Source organism: Callithrix jacchus, chromosome 3 (genome assembly GCF_049354715.1).
Source record: "Callithrix jacchus isolate 240 chromosome 3, calJac240_pri, whole genome shotgun sequence".
Lineage (NCBI taxonomy): Eukaryota > Metazoa > Chordata > Mammalia > Primates > Cebidae > Callithrix > Callithrix jacchus.
In genome coordinates this window covers 111,562,341-111,581,349 of record NC_133504.1, presented here as the reverse complement: position 1 = coordinate 111,581,349, position 19,009 = coordinate 111,562,341, and the positions used below count along the sequence as shown (strand labels likewise).

At 38.9% G+C, this 19,009-nt stretch overlaps 1 protein-coding gene and 1 pseudogene across 31 annotated transcripts in view; both read right to left on the bottom strand.

The window, feature by feature from the left end:
- Positions 1–5,170: 5,170 nt before the first annotated feature.
- LOC144581801 (coiled-coil-helix-coiled-coil-helix domain-containing protein 2 pseudogene) lies at positions 5,171–5,950 on the bottom strand (annotated as a pseudogene).
- Positions 5,951–12,986: 7,036 nt separating this feature from the next.
- The window catches only part of MAPK10 (mitogen-activated protein kinase 10), a 580,859-nt gene continuing 574,836 nt past the window's right edge, over positions 12,987–19,009 (bottom strand). For 19 of the 31 annotated variants that reach the window (XM_078366894.1, XM_054253624.2, XM_054253622.2 and 16 more), the window contains one exon: positions 12,987–15,256. In XM_078366894.1, coding sequence (XP_078223020.1) covers positions 15,114–15,256 — 143 coding nt within the window. In that variant the 3' untranslated portion in view covers positions 12,987–15,113. Of the gene's footprint in view, positions 15,262–19,009 lie in introns of all 31 variants that reach the window. The other 12 variants (XM_078366904.1, XM_078366905.1, XM_078366902.1 and 9 more) reach the window with 1 other exon arrangement.

Here is a 19,009-nt window from a genome sequence, read left to right as displayed (position 1 = left end):
GTAAAACTGCTTGGGTTCAAATTGTCTACAATTTTCCAGCTGTTACTGAACTTTCCATGCATAACTTTTTTCCTCTGTGCAATTGGAATAATAAAAATATTACTCCCATAGACTTACTATGTGGCCTTAATGAGACAGCTTGGGTTAGGCTGAGCACAGCTGCTAGTAGAATACAAGAAGTACTCCGTAAATGTTAACTCACATTTTTTTCTTTTGTTTTCTTTTCATTTTTTTTTTTTGAGACAGTCTCACTCTTTCATTCTATCACCCAGTCTGGAGTGCAGTGGCATAATCACGGTTCACTGCAGCCTTGGCCTCCCTAGGCTCAGGTGATCCTCCCACCTCAACCTCTTGATTAGCTAGGATTACGGTGTGCGCCACCATACCCTGTTAATTTTTGTATTTTTTTGTACAGACAAGGTTTCGCCATATTTCCCAGGCGGGTCTAAAACTCCTGCACTGAAGCTGTCTGCCCTACTCAGCCTCCCAAAAGCTGTCTGCCCTACTCAGCCTCCCAAAAGTTATACAAGATACATAGCTATGGCAGGTCACTTAATTTGTCTGGGACTACAAGTGTGAGCCACTGCGCTCAGCCAACTCATATGTTCCTTCTCTACCCTCTTCATTCATAAATTTGCTCACCAGCCAGTCTATTCCATTCATCTTTGTCTTTTTAATCTGCTCTCATTAATCACTTTTTCCTTACCTTTTGATGAAGGCATCCTACCCAGTGCCTTTTGTTCCAGCATCTCTCCTATACTTTTGTCCTTTGCAGGCTGCCTTTTTGAAATCACCCATCTGACCATAGCTTGATCTTGCTAATTGCATCTGATGCCTTTCAGTTGCCTGGGACAAGGCCCTTCACATAGAATAAAAGGCTCTGACTTCCAGTTTCATGCTCATTCTCATCTCCTACCACTTCCCGCCACACCTGCCCTGCCATTTCGTGCCTCTTGAACTTTTCACTTGCTATTGCTGTGTTCCTCTTGGTTGCCTTCCTTCTAGCTGGCACACTCCAAATATCCTTTAAGAGCCAAATTAATGTCAGTTTACTCATGAAGCTTCCTAGAATCTCAAAGCAGTGTGAGCTGCTTTTTGTGCCCCTATTTGCATATATCTCTTTCTGTCTTTTCCACATCTGATTATTTTCTTCACCAAATAAGAAGCAAGTTAGAGGGGAGAGTAGTGAAGTGGAAATAGAAAATTGAGAGCCATTCAAACCTAGCTACAATTCTAGACATGCCTTATGCAAAATATGACAATGTCAGGTAAGTTGACTTGTCTGATCTCATCTACAAAGTGGAGATAGTAACTCACTCCTATAGAGTAGGGATGTGGTTGTTAACGGTGGTATGTAATGTGCTTATCCCAGGGTGTGTCACTTTGCTCCATTGAGAACTCTATTGATAAATGAAGCCTCTTTAAGAGGCCAGGATTGTATCTTGTTGCTCTTAAATCCCTCCATGCCTTATGCCAAAGAGAATGTCAGCACAGTGAGTTTGCAGTAATTTTTTGGAATGCAAACACACACAAACACACACACGGTATTATTTGGCCTGTGATATTTGAGGGATACTAATGTTAATTTTAATTGTCAATTTCAGTGATGATGACCTCTAATGAATGAATACCATAAGCAACATGTTCATCTGTATTTCCGTTAGTTCAATAAAAAGCCTAGACAATGTCAACTGCAAGTTAACATAAGAATAAATTGGAAATCAATAAGGATACAAAGTAGTTAGGTGGCATCAAGATTTAATTTGCTACATCCTGCATATGCCTCTTTCAAACTACTGAGGTAATTAAAATGAATCTTAAGTTATAAACACAAGAGAAAGAATTTGCCTGCCGGTGAGGGGCCTACTGTGTTAGCTTCACTATCCAAACTATATTCCTAATTATCCTTTGGAGAACATTTAAAATCGAGTTGCCTGTGATGTCAGGCCCACTGAAACATAGATTTTATATGTAACATTATGAAATGACTAAAAACTCCAAAGGAATTTAAGTAATCATTCCCTCTGATTCACAAGCTGGGAAATTCTTCAAAAAATCATTCCTAGGAGGGGCAGTTTATATTATTGATATAATTATAGCACCTTAAAAATTCAGGAGAGCATTAAAGAATGTGATGCTTGTCACAAATCCCAGTGTTCCTTACATTGCAGAGCTGCACTCTGATTAGAGTAGCACATGCCTGAGTTTTGGAATCTAAGACCAGAGTTCAAACCCAGCTCTGCCACCCCATAGCTTTATGAACTTATGTAATAAATATAAGCCTGACTTTGTTTTTTCTGGAAATAAGGGTAATAACTGTTCCCTTATCAGATTTTTATGAAGAATGTAGTACAATAGGTGAAGGGATTAGCATAGTTCCTGGCACATAGTAGGTGTTCACTAAACGGAAGCTATCAGCACTCAAATTCTTTCTATTGAAAGAGTGTTTCAGCTTCTAAGGAACATAGCAAGGTTCTGGCCTCAGGGATTTGACCAGCATTAAAAGTATCATGCTGACCAGAACAGGATATTATATCCTTGTCTCAGAGAATGTTAAGTTTTTCTGTGCCCAGATAATCTGCCAGGGATTGATGGCAAGGAAAGTAACCCAAACCACTCTTTCTATTCTGAGATAATACAATTAGATCCATAATCTGAAAATTATGTCTAAACCCTACCTATAACTGTCCTTCATCAACTCTATATGCATGTCTACACTGAAAATGATGTTGGGTGTTAAAGGTATTGGATAAAATATGATGAATGTTTCTAAGGGCTATGATGAATAAACTGAGGGCTATGGACTATGTGTTCTGGGAGACATAAATGTACAGTTATTGCCACATTATATGATGTACTATGGAAGTAACTAAAGAGACCCTAAAAGGTGAAGCTGAGGAGAGCTCTGCAGAGCCATGATTTGGTGTGAGTCCTGAAAGATGAGTAGGAAGTCATCAGACACTGATGCAGTTTTCGTAAGGGGCCTCTCTAGCCCATGGAACAGCATGGCAAATGTGCCTTCAGTGCAGAACTTAGGGAGTCTTTTCAATAAAATAAACATGACCTACCAAGTTCATGCCATCAAGATGGCATTGTGCATAACCCCCTAGCAGCACGCCACGAGACCTGAAAACACACTTAGTACCCATGTGGCTTCTACTCTCTTACTCAAAGAAAGCATCCAGAGTTGGAAACATTTTGCCTCATTTGAACTCATAAACCACAGGAAAGGAGTGCTGGAACTGTGGCTTCCAAAAGTCTATTTCAACATTCTCTTTATAGTCTTCTTAATTGCACAAGTGGGGAATGAGTTGAAAGTTAGAACAGCCCAGCTTAAGGCCCTCTTGCTCTGAAGTGACTTGGAGAACTAGCAGTTCCCCAGGCAACTAAAATCTACTGAACCTACTATAGATCTTTGAGTAAAAAGTTCAGCTGATGAAAAGTGTGCTTTTAAAGCATGATTCATAGCTCAGGTCCAGGGCTGAATGATGCGCTTTATTTTTGAACCTCTGTATTACAGCTGCTGTCTGAATGGCCTCTTGAGGAATAAGCCACTATGAGGCCAGCCTTAAGTAGGGAGTAAAGGCAACAGGAGAATGCTGAGTTGTTAAGTGGCAAACCAAATTGGCATCATTTTCTTTGATGACAACTGTCTCTTACCTTGGGGAAGGCCCTGAGCATCCCACCTGTTCTTGCGAAAACATGATGTCCCTCCCAGCCCTCCTTCTCCACACACCCATTCCCTGTTCCCTGATTCCTCATGATTCACTGGGTTAATTATGCACCACACTGAAGTGATCCCCAGGGTCATGCCATCATGTCCTCATCCCTGGTTAACTGTTGCCAAAATAGTCCAGGTTTTCCATTCTTCCTTCATCTACTTGCTTATCTCAATATTGCTCAGTGTATTCTCTCATTTGCTTCTATCTCCAATGCCTCTCCCCTCCCAGAACCTTTCCATGATCCCCTCTAGATCTTACAACTGCCATCACCCTCCCCTATGTCCTTTTCTATGAATCATGGTTGCCTCCTGAAGACATCACCTTCCTTTCAGCCCTCTCAAGCCTAGCTGTTTTCCTGTCCCACAACCTGCATATCATTGGCCTGAAGGGGAGACTGATCTTGCCTCGTTATTTGCAGCTACTTTCAGATCTTTGATCCTTCTTCCTCTCCAATGACCTTCTTACAAGCACATGACTCCTTATCACTGACTGAATACTTTAGCACCTAATCCACTTGCCCTCCCTGCTCATACTCCATTCACTATCTTGGCCATTCAGCTCCTTGACCACTTCTGAAAATGTTGTTCTGCTCCTGCCTGAACATCAAACACTACACTCATGGTTATACCATGCACTGTCATTAATAATCACTGGCATCACCAACAGTTCCATTTCAAGCATCCCACGCTGTGGTCATCACTTCTCTCTCTAATCACTCCTCTTAGCACCATCACTCCAACTCGGTAAGTTTTCACCAACTATCGTCCCCCATTTAATTGCTTCCTTCCTTAACCAGCTTAGCTTCTGTGGTTTTTTTCTCATAATTATTCTCTCGTCCCTGTTCCCAAATTCCATTATCTATACTCCCAGGACTGTGCTACTACTCTAAGAATTAAAAAGAAACAAAATGCGACTCTGGCTGAAACTAATTTTTTCTTACTCTTAACCTGTGCTTGAAAATACTAAACATGACTAGAGAACAAAAGACCACCATGTTGACCTGTGTTGCTTTGTATGTGTATGAATATGGCTCATATAGTTTTCATCACTGTCCAGTAACTTATTGTCACAGTTTCCAAGGCCAATTTCACACTTCTCAAACTTCCAAACTCTTCTCTTCATTCTCAACTGACAACCTTACTTTTACCTTTACTGAGGAAAAAAAAAGGTAAGTATGTACTTATGCCCATCACATCACTGTATTCCCAAGCTACCTACGTCTGTGCACACCACCTCATAGTAACCTCCTGCTACAGTTACTATGCAGGGCCAGCACGTCTGCCCACAGACTGGAGCTCATCCGTCGAGTCTTTTCAAGCATGCTACACTAGCAATAAATATCCATTTCTCTCTCTCTCTCTCTTTTTTTTTTGCGGGGGGAGGGGAAGAAAATCACTTTATTCTAATTAGCTCACAAAGAATAAAATCATAACGCTAGTTTAAGGAGGCCACACAAACATTTGACCAGCTCCAAATTCTACAGAGTAGGAACACCCCCTTCCATTTCAATTCTGAAGCAAGGAAGCTAGGAATGACAGGAGAGGTTTAACTGATGGCTACACTTTATACCTTCACTATTAATTAAATTTTTATATTGTTAACTTGGTTATGAGAGCTGGTTTTCCATTTCTCCAGGTTGAACTTCTTGATCAGGCCAATCCTTTTGCAAGTGAGCACTGTTTCAGCACCTCACTGAAACCCTCACAGAGCTTGATGTCACCCTGGTTCTGGGCACACTCCAAAAACTATTTAATCTCATGGAAGCAAGGCTGCTACTGCTGTGCTGGCTGGGTTCCCTGAGGCTCCTGGTAAGTGATGTCAGGCCTCACAGGCTCAGGATCACTTCCTCCACTGAAGCCCCCAGTAACGGCGTGGCCCAGTGTTTGCCCCACAGCAGAGTCAACAGCCACGCCAGCTGCAGTGGTTGCCATCTGGGACCTGGCTGCTGGGGCACAGTAGCAGGAGAGCCAACTGCAGAGGGGGGTGCTGCTGCTGGTGGCTGAGCGGCTGGTGCTGGCCTGGGCGCAGCTCTCATCTGAGGGGCCCGGCTGGCCAGAGGGGCCATGCAGGAGGTGCAGCTTCGGCTTCCATGTGGCATCCTAGCTATGGGGCTGCTCGGCCTTTAGACGTGCAATAACCCCCTTTCTCTTTTGCATTATCAGTTTTGCCATTTATCTATTGGCTCCACCAACACCATTACCCATTCTATATTAGTTTTTAAAAATTATCTCAATCTCACATTTATCTCCAACTTTTACATAATTCTTCTGCTGCACTTTGTAGAAAAAAATTTGACTTTTCTGTATCCATTTCTACTTCCTCACTTCCCATGTTCTTTTGAACTCACTGGAGTTACTCTTTTCTTGCTCAGTACTGCGTAGAAACTGCTCTCATTGGGGTCATCAATGACTTTCAAACAGATTTAGTCCAACTGTGAATCTTCAGTCCCCATTTTACTCTGTCTCTCAGTAACACTGGACCCCTGCCCATGCCCTTATTTTTGAAATGCTTTCTTGGCTTCCAGGAGAGCACGTTCTCCTGGTTTTCCCTCTACCTCAGTGAACGTTCTGGAATACCCTCCTGTTTCCTGAAGTCTTTATGTTGGAGTGAGAGGCATCTCCATCTTGGGTTTTCTCTTCTTTATCTATGCTGTCTTTTGATGGTCTCATACAGACTCGTAATTTTTAATACTATTTATAAGCAGACCACCCTCAGATTTCTGTTTCAGCTCAACCTCTTCCTTTAACGCCAACCTGCTATATACTCCTCCTATTCCATTTGGATTCTAATAAACATCTCCAAGTGATATTCCAAAAGCAAACATAATTTTCTCCCTAATGTTCTTCTAACCCATTGTTCACCATCTCAGTCAATTACACCAACATCTACTTCATGGTTTAGAATCTAGAGTCATCTCTTTTCTCTTTCATATCACAGTGTCAGTCTATAAGCAAATCTTGTCAGCTCTGCTTTCACAATAGATCCAGAGTTCAAATCATTCTCAGCATCTCCGTTTCTGAGTCTAAGCTTCATCATGTCTCTCTGGATTAATGTTTTATCCTATCATGAATTTTTTTGTTTCCATTCTTATATTTCTTCCTAAGATTCCTCTTTACTCTGTAACCTAAGAAATCTTTTTAAAAAGAAAATGTAGCCTATATCATTTCCTCTCTCAGATCTAACCACCATCTTCCCATATTTAGAATGAAATCTCAAGATATGCCATGCTCTAACCCTGTTTCGCTATCATATTTCATTTACAGTCCCACGTTCTCTTGTTCGTTCTGCTTTATCCACAAGACTCTTTGCCCCTCCTTGTCTACATAAACAAGCTCTCCCTTCAGAGCCTGCCCCTGCTTTCTCTTCGGTGTCTGAAATGACTTTCTCCATGTCATAGCTTCACTCCCTCACTTTAGTCAGGTGTCTGAGCTATTATCACCTCTTCTGAGAGGATTGCCCTGATCACTTTATATAAAATAGCATCCCTTTCACACCTTGTTTTTTAACCTCCTTTGTGGTCTTGTACTTACCTCTATCTGACTTCCCCACTAGAAAGCCGATCATCTGAAGGCACATTTGCTGACTTCATCACAACTGTGTATACCCAGAACACTCCTTGGATGATTGAAGTGCTCGATAAAGAAATATTTGTTGCATGAATGAATGAGTGAATATTTAGAGCTCTATGTGAAATTTCTGGTTCAGATGTTCAGGGATGTTCTCAGTTGGACCTTTTAATAAAAAACAGTAAATGACGAAATTCTACCTTAAGTTATTTTAGTGTTCTAACAACTACCCATAGACTGAAAATACTTCAAAGATTTGGCTTCATATAGGAATGTCACTGCAAAGAAGTTTCAGTACCCACTGTGATATCATTTGCTGATTTGGAGACAGTGATGCTGAAAGTCTAAGCCCCGAGGTCAGTCAGCATCCAGGTCCAACAGCTCGCAGAGGAACCATATACCAAAGCAAACTTTCTATGATGCAGAAAAGAACATCTGTGCATTTTTTAAATGAATTTCAAATTTTAAATAAATTTTTAAATGATTTCATCTCTTGTAATGGAAAATATTTAAAATTCTCATGTTGATTCATGCAGTGTATTTATATATAATTAGACAAAATGAGAACATTGAAAGAAGCAGATTCCTTGTTTCATTGCTTTAAGCAAATAATAAAAATGGACTCATGCAAGTCACACCACTAATTTAAATACATTAATATATTAAAAACATAGTACATGAAATAAAAATATTTGCTTTAACTAGTTTTTTTAAACAAAGATTTATTAACTCTGAATTTGAGGTTAAGGACCATGCAATAGATATCTTCTACACAGAAGTGTTCAATAAATGCTTTTGGAGTAAATTAATGAACAGCTTTAGAATGTTGCTCAGAAAATCAATTAGAAATTCAGAGCAATCTTTTCAAGGCTTGATTTATACCAAATCCAAGTTTGCAATATATTAACACGAAGGAAGAGGCCATTATTTTCTTAAAACCTTCCTTTTATAAAAGAAATATTTTAATATTACAAATTCCCTTGGTCTGTGTAAAATACTATTTGCATTATAAGAATTGATTTTTTGTATAATTGTTCTAGACAATAGTTTCACCAGGATGGATTCACAAGTGTTAATGAAGGCAAATTATGTGTGAGACACTCTTCTAGGCAATATGTGAAGGCTTTTAGAGATGAATAATATTGTATACCCAAGTTGCAAATGATCTGGACTCTTGGTTAAACATTGCAGACAAGATCAGGTGAAGAATATTACTAGAAGTTCAGTGAGGAAGAAATAAAGCCACATACTCTATGGAGTGAAATTTTAATTCCTTAAATTCCCTAAGATTATTTTATATGGGGTTTTATACCAGGATAAGAATGTCTTTAAAAGTAAGAAATAGTTGATATAAGGTAGAAAATGTAAAGGACTGTTTGACTCGTTGCTGTATGTGTCATCACATTTCATGTGTCTGAGAAATATAAATTTCTACAGCATGTTTTTAGTGCCTTAAACAGACTACAGTGATCTAAATGGTTGAGCAGTTGAAATTTAGTCTGGAACAGGGAGAGATGACTTGTGACGTACAGTGGTTCCCAACATAAAGTGGTCTGTGATGGCGGGACTTTCAGTATGTTTCACTACTTGTACATGTCTTCCAAGCATGCCTTTCAACATCCATGGAGAAAAAACGTGTTACAAATACAAAACACTGCTGTGATGAATTGGTAATGTCAAAAACCTCTACTTTGGCTGTGACCAGTGTTGTTATTTATTGGTAAATAGATTCATCCTTCTACGTTGGTTGCTCCATAAGTAATCTTCAAGAAAAGTGAGTCCAAGACTAAGACTGTTTTTTCTTCTTATTGTGAACTTGGTCAAAATTACCAAATGTTTGTTAACCATCTATGGTATCAAGAATGCACCAGTAACTCCGTCTGACTCTACGAGCAATCATCTTGTGGAATGCAATCTCCCTTCTTACTATTGTGGGTATTTTTAGGTACCTATGCTTGACCTTTTTAAAAGAGCGTAAGGATCTGTGATTTAAACTGGGATAGAAGCTGTGCCCGAGATAACTAAAGGCTGTTGCTTTCTATCTTCCAACAGGAAGTAGGTAATAATGCGTATGTTTATCTTCCAGGCTTTCTAATAGTTAATTGGTTTAATAAAACATCATTTACAGAAACAGAAGGGCCACTCCTTGACATGGTTCAGATACTGCAAAGTAAACTAACACAAGTGCAGTGACCTCTTCATCCAGCCATGAAATCATCTTTTTAATTATCCAGGGAGTTTGAGATATTAAAATTGGATAACGTATAGATAAACAAAGGCTTTTGCCTCTTCTGTTAGAAATAGTTAAAATGAATAGGAATTTGATAATCTAGAAAATTTAACCCTGCTCTACTTACCTAATGCCCCCCATGATCTTTTTTTTTTTCCCTTCATTGATTTTATACCTTAAAGAGAAATTACTGATTTGCAGATATACAACGAGTATCTGCAGACAGAAATGACATCACTTTTAGAAGAAACCAGTGTCTAATGAAAAATGCAGATTTCTACATGGTCACATTCATATCACACACTCTTGACCCAAGGTGAGAAAGTAGGTCATTGTCATTCCTTATTTCTTTATTCCCTGGCTTAATTGGACCATTCTACAAGTTTCATTTATCAGATGACAAAACGAAATCATGAGGCCCTTCAGAGCTACTGTCAGTACATGCAACTCAAGACAGCGAGCAGCATCATAACCATTGTCAACAGGCAAACTCCAACAACGTCTGGGTCTGGATTTGGTTTTATGTTGAGGGAAGCATATTTCCTCTGATTTTAATAATTCATAAGAAACAGAAATCACAATATGTTAACTCTGTATCACCTACAAAGAGTCGAAAGAAGCGAAAGTTCTCCCCGATTCATCCTCTTGTTCCACAGACATTTTGAAAATAAAGGAAGAGAAAATAGGAAAGGGTATGAAAAAGAAAACAGAAATGATTTGAATGATTTTAAATCCTTATTAAACATCACTGAGATTGCATTTTACCCATTAGGCTGACTGAATTTAGTTCTCACCACTCAGACCTTACAAAGAAACGGAGTACATAGTTTTGCTTTGCAGGGTTGATCAAGAACTGTAAGGGTAGATGTGAATATGTGTATGCATGTGTGTGTGCTTTAAGTCCATTTTATAAACACTGACACAGGACAATTCTCATCATTGGTAATAGTCTTTGGAGTCCAATCATGCAGAAAAACAGGCAAGTGCAAGTTAGGTCTCATTGAAAGATGGACATGGCAAGGTGAACAGATAATCCCAGATAAGGATTGGGAGATTTATGTCCATTAGAGTATACTGGCCATTGGTCCCACATAAGTAAAGTTACATATACAAGATTCTATATATAAACAGAGGCCCCTCACTTAAGTTTGGCTGATAAAAAAAACAGGTCAAAGTGAACCATTTTCAGATAGTTAAAGGACTAAGTGCCAAAAGAAATAACAAAATCTTATCCTCTAATCACAAAGAAAATAGCTAATATAAGTATGTACATAGTAATTTTTTTGTTGTTTTTACAGAAAGGAGTTTTCTTGCTTGGTTTAATGATATCTGTGGAAAATGTTAGACTCCTATAATTAAAATGTGTGTGGGGGATAATGAGTGGGAAGTTGGGTTCCTCTTTGGACCCAAAGTGGCTGGGATCAAAAATTTCTAGAGCAATTTTACTTCTTTTTTTGAGCTGTAGAAGACATACTTTTCAGCAAAACTGGCTAATAACATGCCTTACAGAGCATAATGAGCATAATGCACTTAAGATGTGGCTTTTCATATGTTAAGGGATTCAAATCGAAATAGATTTTGTATGGTTTAGGTTTTGCAATAAATATTTGAAATTCAAAAAAGTCAAGTTTCCTTGTTTTTTTTTTTTTCTTGACAGAATATAAAGATTTTTTTGTATTTTTACATTTTTTTTTTTTTTACTAGTTCCATTTGCTAAGGCCAGCTTTCTGTTTTACCAGTCAGCCGCTATCAGTGTCTTAAGATAATATTTTTCTGGGCCGGGTGCGGTGGCTCACGCCTGTAATCCCAGCACTTTGGGAGGCCGAGGCGGGTGAATCACGAGGTCAAGAGATTGAGACCATCCTGGTCAACATGGTGAAACCCCGTCTCTACTGAAAATACAAAAAAATTAGCTGGGCATAGTGGCGCGTGCTTGTAATCCCAGCTACTCGGGAGGCTGAGGCAGGAGAATTGCCTGAACCCAGGAGGCGGAGGTAGCGGTGAGCCAAGATCACGCCATTGCACTCCAGCCTGGATAACAAGAGCGAAACTCCGTCTCAAAAAAAAAAAAAAAAAAAAGATAATATTTTTCTGATAACGGATTGAAAACGCTATTGAGCTTCTTGGCCGTCAATTAAATAGCTTACTCCAGTTGGTGGGAACTGGCCAGGCTGTGGTCCAACTGTGGGGGTACGTTCCTATAAAGCTCAGTCACCAGATTCCTGAAGATGAAAGATTATTATCAGTTTTTATTCCACAAGAAGAAATTCTGTTGTAAGGCTAGTGTATTCCTATTTAAAATTGAACACGCTGACCCACAAAACACATATAAAAATAGTAAAGACATACTAATAGTAGAGTGATAGTGGTTTTTCCAAACTCTCACAGCAGTTTAATTCTCCCTGCACATGAGTACACAGCCATCCTTCCTACAAAATACTGAGAAAGATTTTATTAAGGATCTCTGCAAACCAGCTGCCCCATAGGAAGTGACAGAAGATAAGGCTCCTCAGAGTGCCAATTTCATGTTCCAAAATGAGCCCAGTCCCGGGTAGAGCCCCCTCATTTTTTTCTGAAATATTTTCCAGGAGACTTGACACTTGCCTACCTGAAAAGTTAGGACATTCCTGGGAAGTGACTATTTAATAAATATTTGGGGTGTGTGTGTGTGTGTGTGTGTGTGTAAGACAACTGAATGCAGAACATACTATATTCTGTTAATTTGATATCATCACCTCCTAGAGATATTATAAGAAAGCAGACCTAGCGGGTAAAGGACTGGAGGGCTTTTACAGTGGTGATTCTCTTTGTTGCTCTATCATCTACCTTTTTTTGATCATTTAATAAAATTGATCCTGCAAAAATTCTGGGGGCTAAATCCTTACCTCCATTTGTAAATGATACTTAAATTCGAGGGATTTGTTCCATTTTTCTCTTGTCCATAAGGGAAATCTGGCTAAAGCTAACCAGCTCGCAAGAGCCATGCACAGAAGATATAAGACTCAGTGAGCTTTGGGACAGTGCTAATAGTGGGGGAGGGGCTCTGTCCAGCTCTTGCCTGGTTTAATTTGAGGGGAGAAAACATCACCACTTCTGCAGATATGAGGGATAGCCTGTCAAGCTCTTTGAAGATGCTGACTGGAAACTTCCTTTTGCCTTGTGATGTCATCTTGGGGGCCAATAAAACTCCCCTGAGACTCTCTTTAAAGCAGCTCCCTGCTCTCTGCACTTAATCCCATGTGGAATAAAGCAAGCGAGGGGAGAGGCCACAGATATATCAAGAGAAAAGTACAGAGAAAGAAAAATCAGTAAAGAATTAGAGATATAGAGAGGAGAAGTTTTTTTAAAAAACAAAAACAAAAACAGGCATATGACCGAAAGATAATAGAGGGAGCTCATGTGACTGAGGAGGTATTTTTAACAATCAGGTTGTCAGCAATATTAACCAAAAAATAAATGATAGCAAAATAGAGAGAATGGGTCATTTTTATTACAGGGGACAAGCTGCACAAAGGAATGTTCTTCTCTTTATTTTAAACAAATGACCATGTGTACTGAATCCGACTGTGTGAAACAATCTCAGAATGGCAGCACCACTGGCATGATGATGGTGCAGGTGGATGCAGTTCCCTGTGGACTCTATTGCTTGAAGAGAGAAAGAAACTTCCCTATTATTGTATTTAAGGCAGTTTTCAGAGCACTGGCATTCTTGTTTGCTCTGTTTCAGGGGGGAATTCTATTTTTCAATCAGTTCACACTCATCAACCATATATTTCCTGTCTTTCACTTCTTCAGGTGAAATATCACCACTTTGGTGAGCACCAACATGGCCAGAGTGCAAATAACTGTGATGGATACTTCGAAGTGAATAAGAAGGGAAGCCTGAACTGATTATTGCTGAGATCACCTTGGTATTGCCTTGTATATAACCAAGATGTTTCACAGTGCCTCCTTAAGTGCTCAGGAACGCACTTTCTTTTAATTTAAGCTAAATTCAGGAAATTTTGCTGAACATTGACATTAATGCTTCATGGCTTTTAAGACAAACTAATATTGCTAAAACTATTTGGCAGCAGTAAATTTATGGGCAGAGTTATTGCTCTTACATCTACTGCATTACAAAATTCAGATGATCAGCCCTTCTTCGATTGCTCATACTTATGAAAATAAATAAATAAACATGAAACATCAGCCACATTAAGGAGTCGGGGAAACTCCTGCAGAATAATAATATCTCTGGAGATGTTTTCAAATGCTAACCTGAGACTCACACTGTGCTTTGGGGGATTTATTCTTATTGATTATTTTATTCCAGAAGAGGAAAGTAATATTATTTCTCAAAATAAAACTTTGGTGGGGTATGAACCAGGGAAGCAGCCCACACATGGAAAACACAACCCACAATCTGAAAGTAGTCTAGGAAGACTCATTTTGTTGTTGTTGAAGGAATTCACACAGAGGCAATTCTGCTCAATTCCAAGGAGAGATTCTTACCATCAAAAGTGCACACAATAACCTTGCCTCACCACCTGCCACTTTCTCCAGTGGTGTTTTCTTGTGACCAATAATTGAGAAATGACAAATGGGAGTAGGGCCAAATCTCTAAAATAGGGCCGCCGGTGTCTCCTAGAATCTGAGTAATGACCTCCTCTTGGTCTCAGTCCACACTACTCTCCAGTCTCTCCTACTCTTCACTGTCACAGAAAAGACTCTCAGCTTTTATTCACACCTGCCTTCTAAAGGCCAACCCATTTTGTGCCTGAAAACTGTTACCCACTCCCCCCACACTTTATATAAGCATCACATATGTTCTTTCTACAAATTGGTATACAGGTGCCATTTAATCCGTTCAAATTTGGAAGCTACAGCTTCAAGGGTCTGAGAGAGCTCACTCCCCCCATATATTCCCCCTTTACATGTTTTCTTATGAGACATACAGTTTAATCAATTAACAAACTAAACAGCTTATATACTGGCAATATATTACAGATGGGATTATGTCAGAGTAATAGATCACAGGAAATGGACCATGTGGTACCCCAGTGCATGATGTCTTGGTAGAGCCCTGAGGACACTGACAGTAGCATCTCTAAGTAAGTAGTACTGTATGAATACAGACACATGCGGATCTGTATCTACATCCATCTGACTAGGCCAAGGAGCAGGTAGATGCAAGATAGAGACACACACATGCTGGATGGGGCCACTGCACACCTTGTCATGCCATTTAAAAGGGCAGTTACAGGTTGCTGGTTTTGCAGCCATTAAAATTACACTTTATGGAAAAGTCTTCTCTAATTATGTCTGATTTGCTCTCTATAGTAAGCATCATTGGAAGAAGACCAAAGCAAGAGCAACTAGAAGTTAAATATACATTTGAGCTTAGCTGTAATACAGAACTCTGGGGAAAAGCAGGCTGAAAGATTTATTCAATTTTAGGCTTGGATTCTCTGCCTTGCTGTTTTCTTGATGTTGTGTGTCTGCATTTGTGTGTGTGCGTGAGTGTCTGTGTGCGTGTGTGTGTGTGTGTGTGTGTGTGTGTGTTCCATCATATCATCTCCTGAAGAACGCTGGGTTTCGCAGGCAGGCGGCTAGTCACCTGCAACAACCCAGGGGTCCTGCCGAGGCTTCCAGGCTGCTGTCAGTGTCAGATGCCAGGGTCTGGTCCGTGGACATGGAGGAGATGTCATTGACAGACGAGGATGGAGGGAGACTCTCACTGCTGTTCACTGCTGCACCTGTGCTAAGAAAATGAAGACCAACATGACTAAATCTAGAACCAGACCCATCTAATGCCATTCAGGAATCAGGGATGAGCAAATACAGCAGCGGATGTCTAGTCCATCAATCATTTGGCAAGCCTTTGTAGAACAGCTGACACAGGGGACTATATTAAATGGTGACCATCAAGACATAGCAATAGAAAGTCCCTCGTCACAAGTTATTCACAGACTAGTGCAGTGGTTATCAAATCTCACTTTATGTTTGAAATCACCTGTAACATTTTCAATTAAAAAAAAACACTAATATCTGGTCACACAGCCTCCGCCTGCCCTGATGCATTGCATACATTTTAATGTAATTGGCCTTGGGTGAGGCCAAGGCATTTGCATTTATCAAAAACTCCTCAGAGACTGTGTCAAGCCAGTCAAGGATTACCCCGGCTTATGGAGGAGATAAATAAGTAAAACCTTTTAATGAGCCATCTGAGCCTGTTTTTTATTGTTGTTGTTTGTTTTGTTTTTGTTTTTGTTTTTTTGTTTTTTGAGATGGAGTCTCACTCTGTCACCCAGTCTGGAGTGCAGTGGTGCAATCTTGGCTCACTGCAGTCTCTGCATTCCAGGTTCAAGCAATTCTCCTGCCTCAGCCTCCCAAGTAGCTGGAACTACAGGCACTTGCCACCACACCTGGCTAATTTTGTTGTTGTTGTTGTATTTTTAGTAGAGAAGGAGTTTCACTATGTTGGCCAGGATGGTCTCAAACTCCTGATCTACCTGTCTTGGCCTCCCAAAGTGCTGGGATTACAACTGTGAGCCACTGTGACTGGCCTTGAGCCTGATTGTTTTTAATGCAGGGAGTTTTTAAAACAAACATCTTCAAGGATCCTATCCCAGAAATAGGAGCTGAAGTGGAGTTCAGAAATCTGAATTACTTGGGGACGACACCTGTAGAGAAAGAAAGGTATATAAAGTAAATACTATCGTGTCATCATTAATGACATCAAACTTAAAATGAATATAGAAAAGCCAGTAGGGCATAAGTAGGACTGTTGATGAATGTCAAAAAAATATATAGGAGAAGACTAAATACACCTTCTGCTTATGAGCTTACTCTCCAGCAGGCTTGCTTACCTGAGATCTCCAAATAAGCACTCTAAATTATTAACTTAGATTAATTGAAAAAAAAATTATTTATCTGTTATGTGGGAATACAACAAGGTTGAAACTCTGAGAAGAAACTTGCCCATGGTAAATCACTCAGTAAACGCTTGCTGAGTTGCCAGATCAACAGAAGAAAGATGAATCAAAGGCATTGTGCAATATAATTAAACCAGAGCACTCTGGAAACAATCCATTTACATTTTTTTCTTTGTATATTCTTTATGCCTAAGCAATCTGCGTGGTAACATGCTTGCTTTGTGAAATAGCTTGCTATTAAAAATCTGTAGTATAATCCTCTAATAAAATAAGAGATGAGGAATTCTCACTGAAAGCATATTTTATTTGAGCAAATATAGTGTGCAGTACCTATTTGGTGAAAAATAATAAATCCAAAGGCAGTTATAATAGTGTTATCACATAGGCCTAATAAATCATAAAGACAAAATGAAACTAAATTAAGGAAGGGGAGGAGTTAACATAATCTTCTTTGCTCCTGAAGTAGACATTTCTTGTCTGTGACAAACATGTGATGAAAATGTATTAGTTATTGAGAGGACACAAGCACCAGAACTAACACAGATCAACTGTATCCTCCATGTTTTTAAGTTGTATTTGTTGACTAGAAATATATTGATGTATTCTATAGAAAATGTGAAAAAATATAGGAAAAAGATAATGATATGCACCAATCTTCAAATTAATGGTAAGCACTGTTAAAACTTTTCATATATTTCTTCCTGGTCATTCGTTTTGCTTGGAAATTTCCCAGGTCATGATCACTTAATATGTATTTTTCTTTTGGATCCTGATATTTTTTATATACAGAAAATCTCATGAATTTTTCATGTTCTTTAAACTCCTAAAAATATTCATACTTTCTAATCTTAAATGTCTCTAGAAAATATTTTTCAAGTCCTCTTGTTATTGTCTTTATGTAAATAATTACTCTATCAGAACAATGTGTAAAGTTATAATATTCTATAATATTCTAATTTTGAATGGCTTCAATTTATTCCAACTTTACTTAATTATATCCCCTATAGCTATGGTACAGAGCTGGTTCATTTCCCCTCATAATGAGATTTTACCTCCTAGCAGACAGCCTTTGGTTCTCTTACATTGCCCAAATGCCCTGCTCTGTTTTTCCTCCGGATTCTGGATTAAATTATATCAACATCCTTCATATTTTTTCACAAGTTGCTAATAATTTAGTTTCATTATGATGAACTCCTCTGAATTCTCTTCTGTTTTTCCACATCCTTAATAAAAGGTAGAGATTAAAACTGGACACAGGACTCTATTATAAAGGCCTGATCAATTGTGAGCCAGCAGAGGGAAATTGCTTTTTTCTTAATATTTGTCTCCTGGATAATATATTACTAGACTATGGATGCCTTTCAAATCATGGTGCTACAGCTTAATTTAGTTTTGACTTGAGGTATCAAATGATGTTCATATATCTTTTTGTAACAGCTTTATTAAGATATAATCCACATATATAATTAAGAAATTTAATTTTTATGATTCAGTATTTTTTAGTATATTCACATCATTGTGCAGTCATCACCACAATCCATTTTGCAGCATTTCATCATCCCTAAAGAAAATCCTGCACTTCACTCCTCAGCCACCCTCTAGCTCTAGGCAATGACTAATCTACCTTTGCCTCTAAAACTTCCTGTTCTGAACATTTCGTGTAAATGGAAGCATACCATATGTGATCATTTATGACTGGCTGCTTTCACATAGCATAATTTTTTTAACGTTTATCCATGCTGTGGCATGTATCTGTATTTCATATTTTTGTATGGCCACATAATATTCCATTGTATGGATACATCACATTTTGTTTATTTATTAGTTGATAGGCAATTGATTGATGTTTAGGTTGTCCAAGTTTTGGGCTCTTATGAATAATGCTGTTATGAACATTCATGTATGAGTTTTGTATGAACGTGTGTTAATTTCTCTTGGATGTATACCTGGAAATGAAACAGCAAGAGTATGGAGTAATTCTACGTTTAAAAACATTTGAGAAACTGACAAACTGTTTTCTAAAACGGGTGCACCAGTTTACATTACTACCAGCAATGTATGAGGATTCCAATTTCTCTACATTTTGCCAATACTTATTATCTTTTTATTTAGCTAGCCATCCTAGAGTGCATGAAATGGTATCTCATTTTGGTTTGATTTGCATTTCCTGATGGCTAATGATGTTAAGTATATTTCCATGTGCTTGTCAGCCATTAGTATATCTTCTTTGGAGAAAGTTTACTCGGCTCCTTTGGCCATTTTTTAATTGCTTTATTTTCATTTTATTATTGAGATATAAGCTTCTTTTTTTTGTTTTTTAAAGACAGCGTTTCCCTCAGTCACCCAGCCTGGAGCACAGTGATATGGTTATGGTTCACTGTACCCTATAGCCTCTAACTCCAGGGCTCAAGCAATTCTCCTGCCTCAGCCTCCCAAGTGCCGAGGACTACAGACACATACCACCACCACACCTGGTTAATTAAAAAAATTTTTTTTTGTAGAGAAAGGAGCTTGCCATGTTTCCCAGGCTGGTCTCAAACTCTTGACCTCAAGGGATCTTCCAACTTCTGCTTT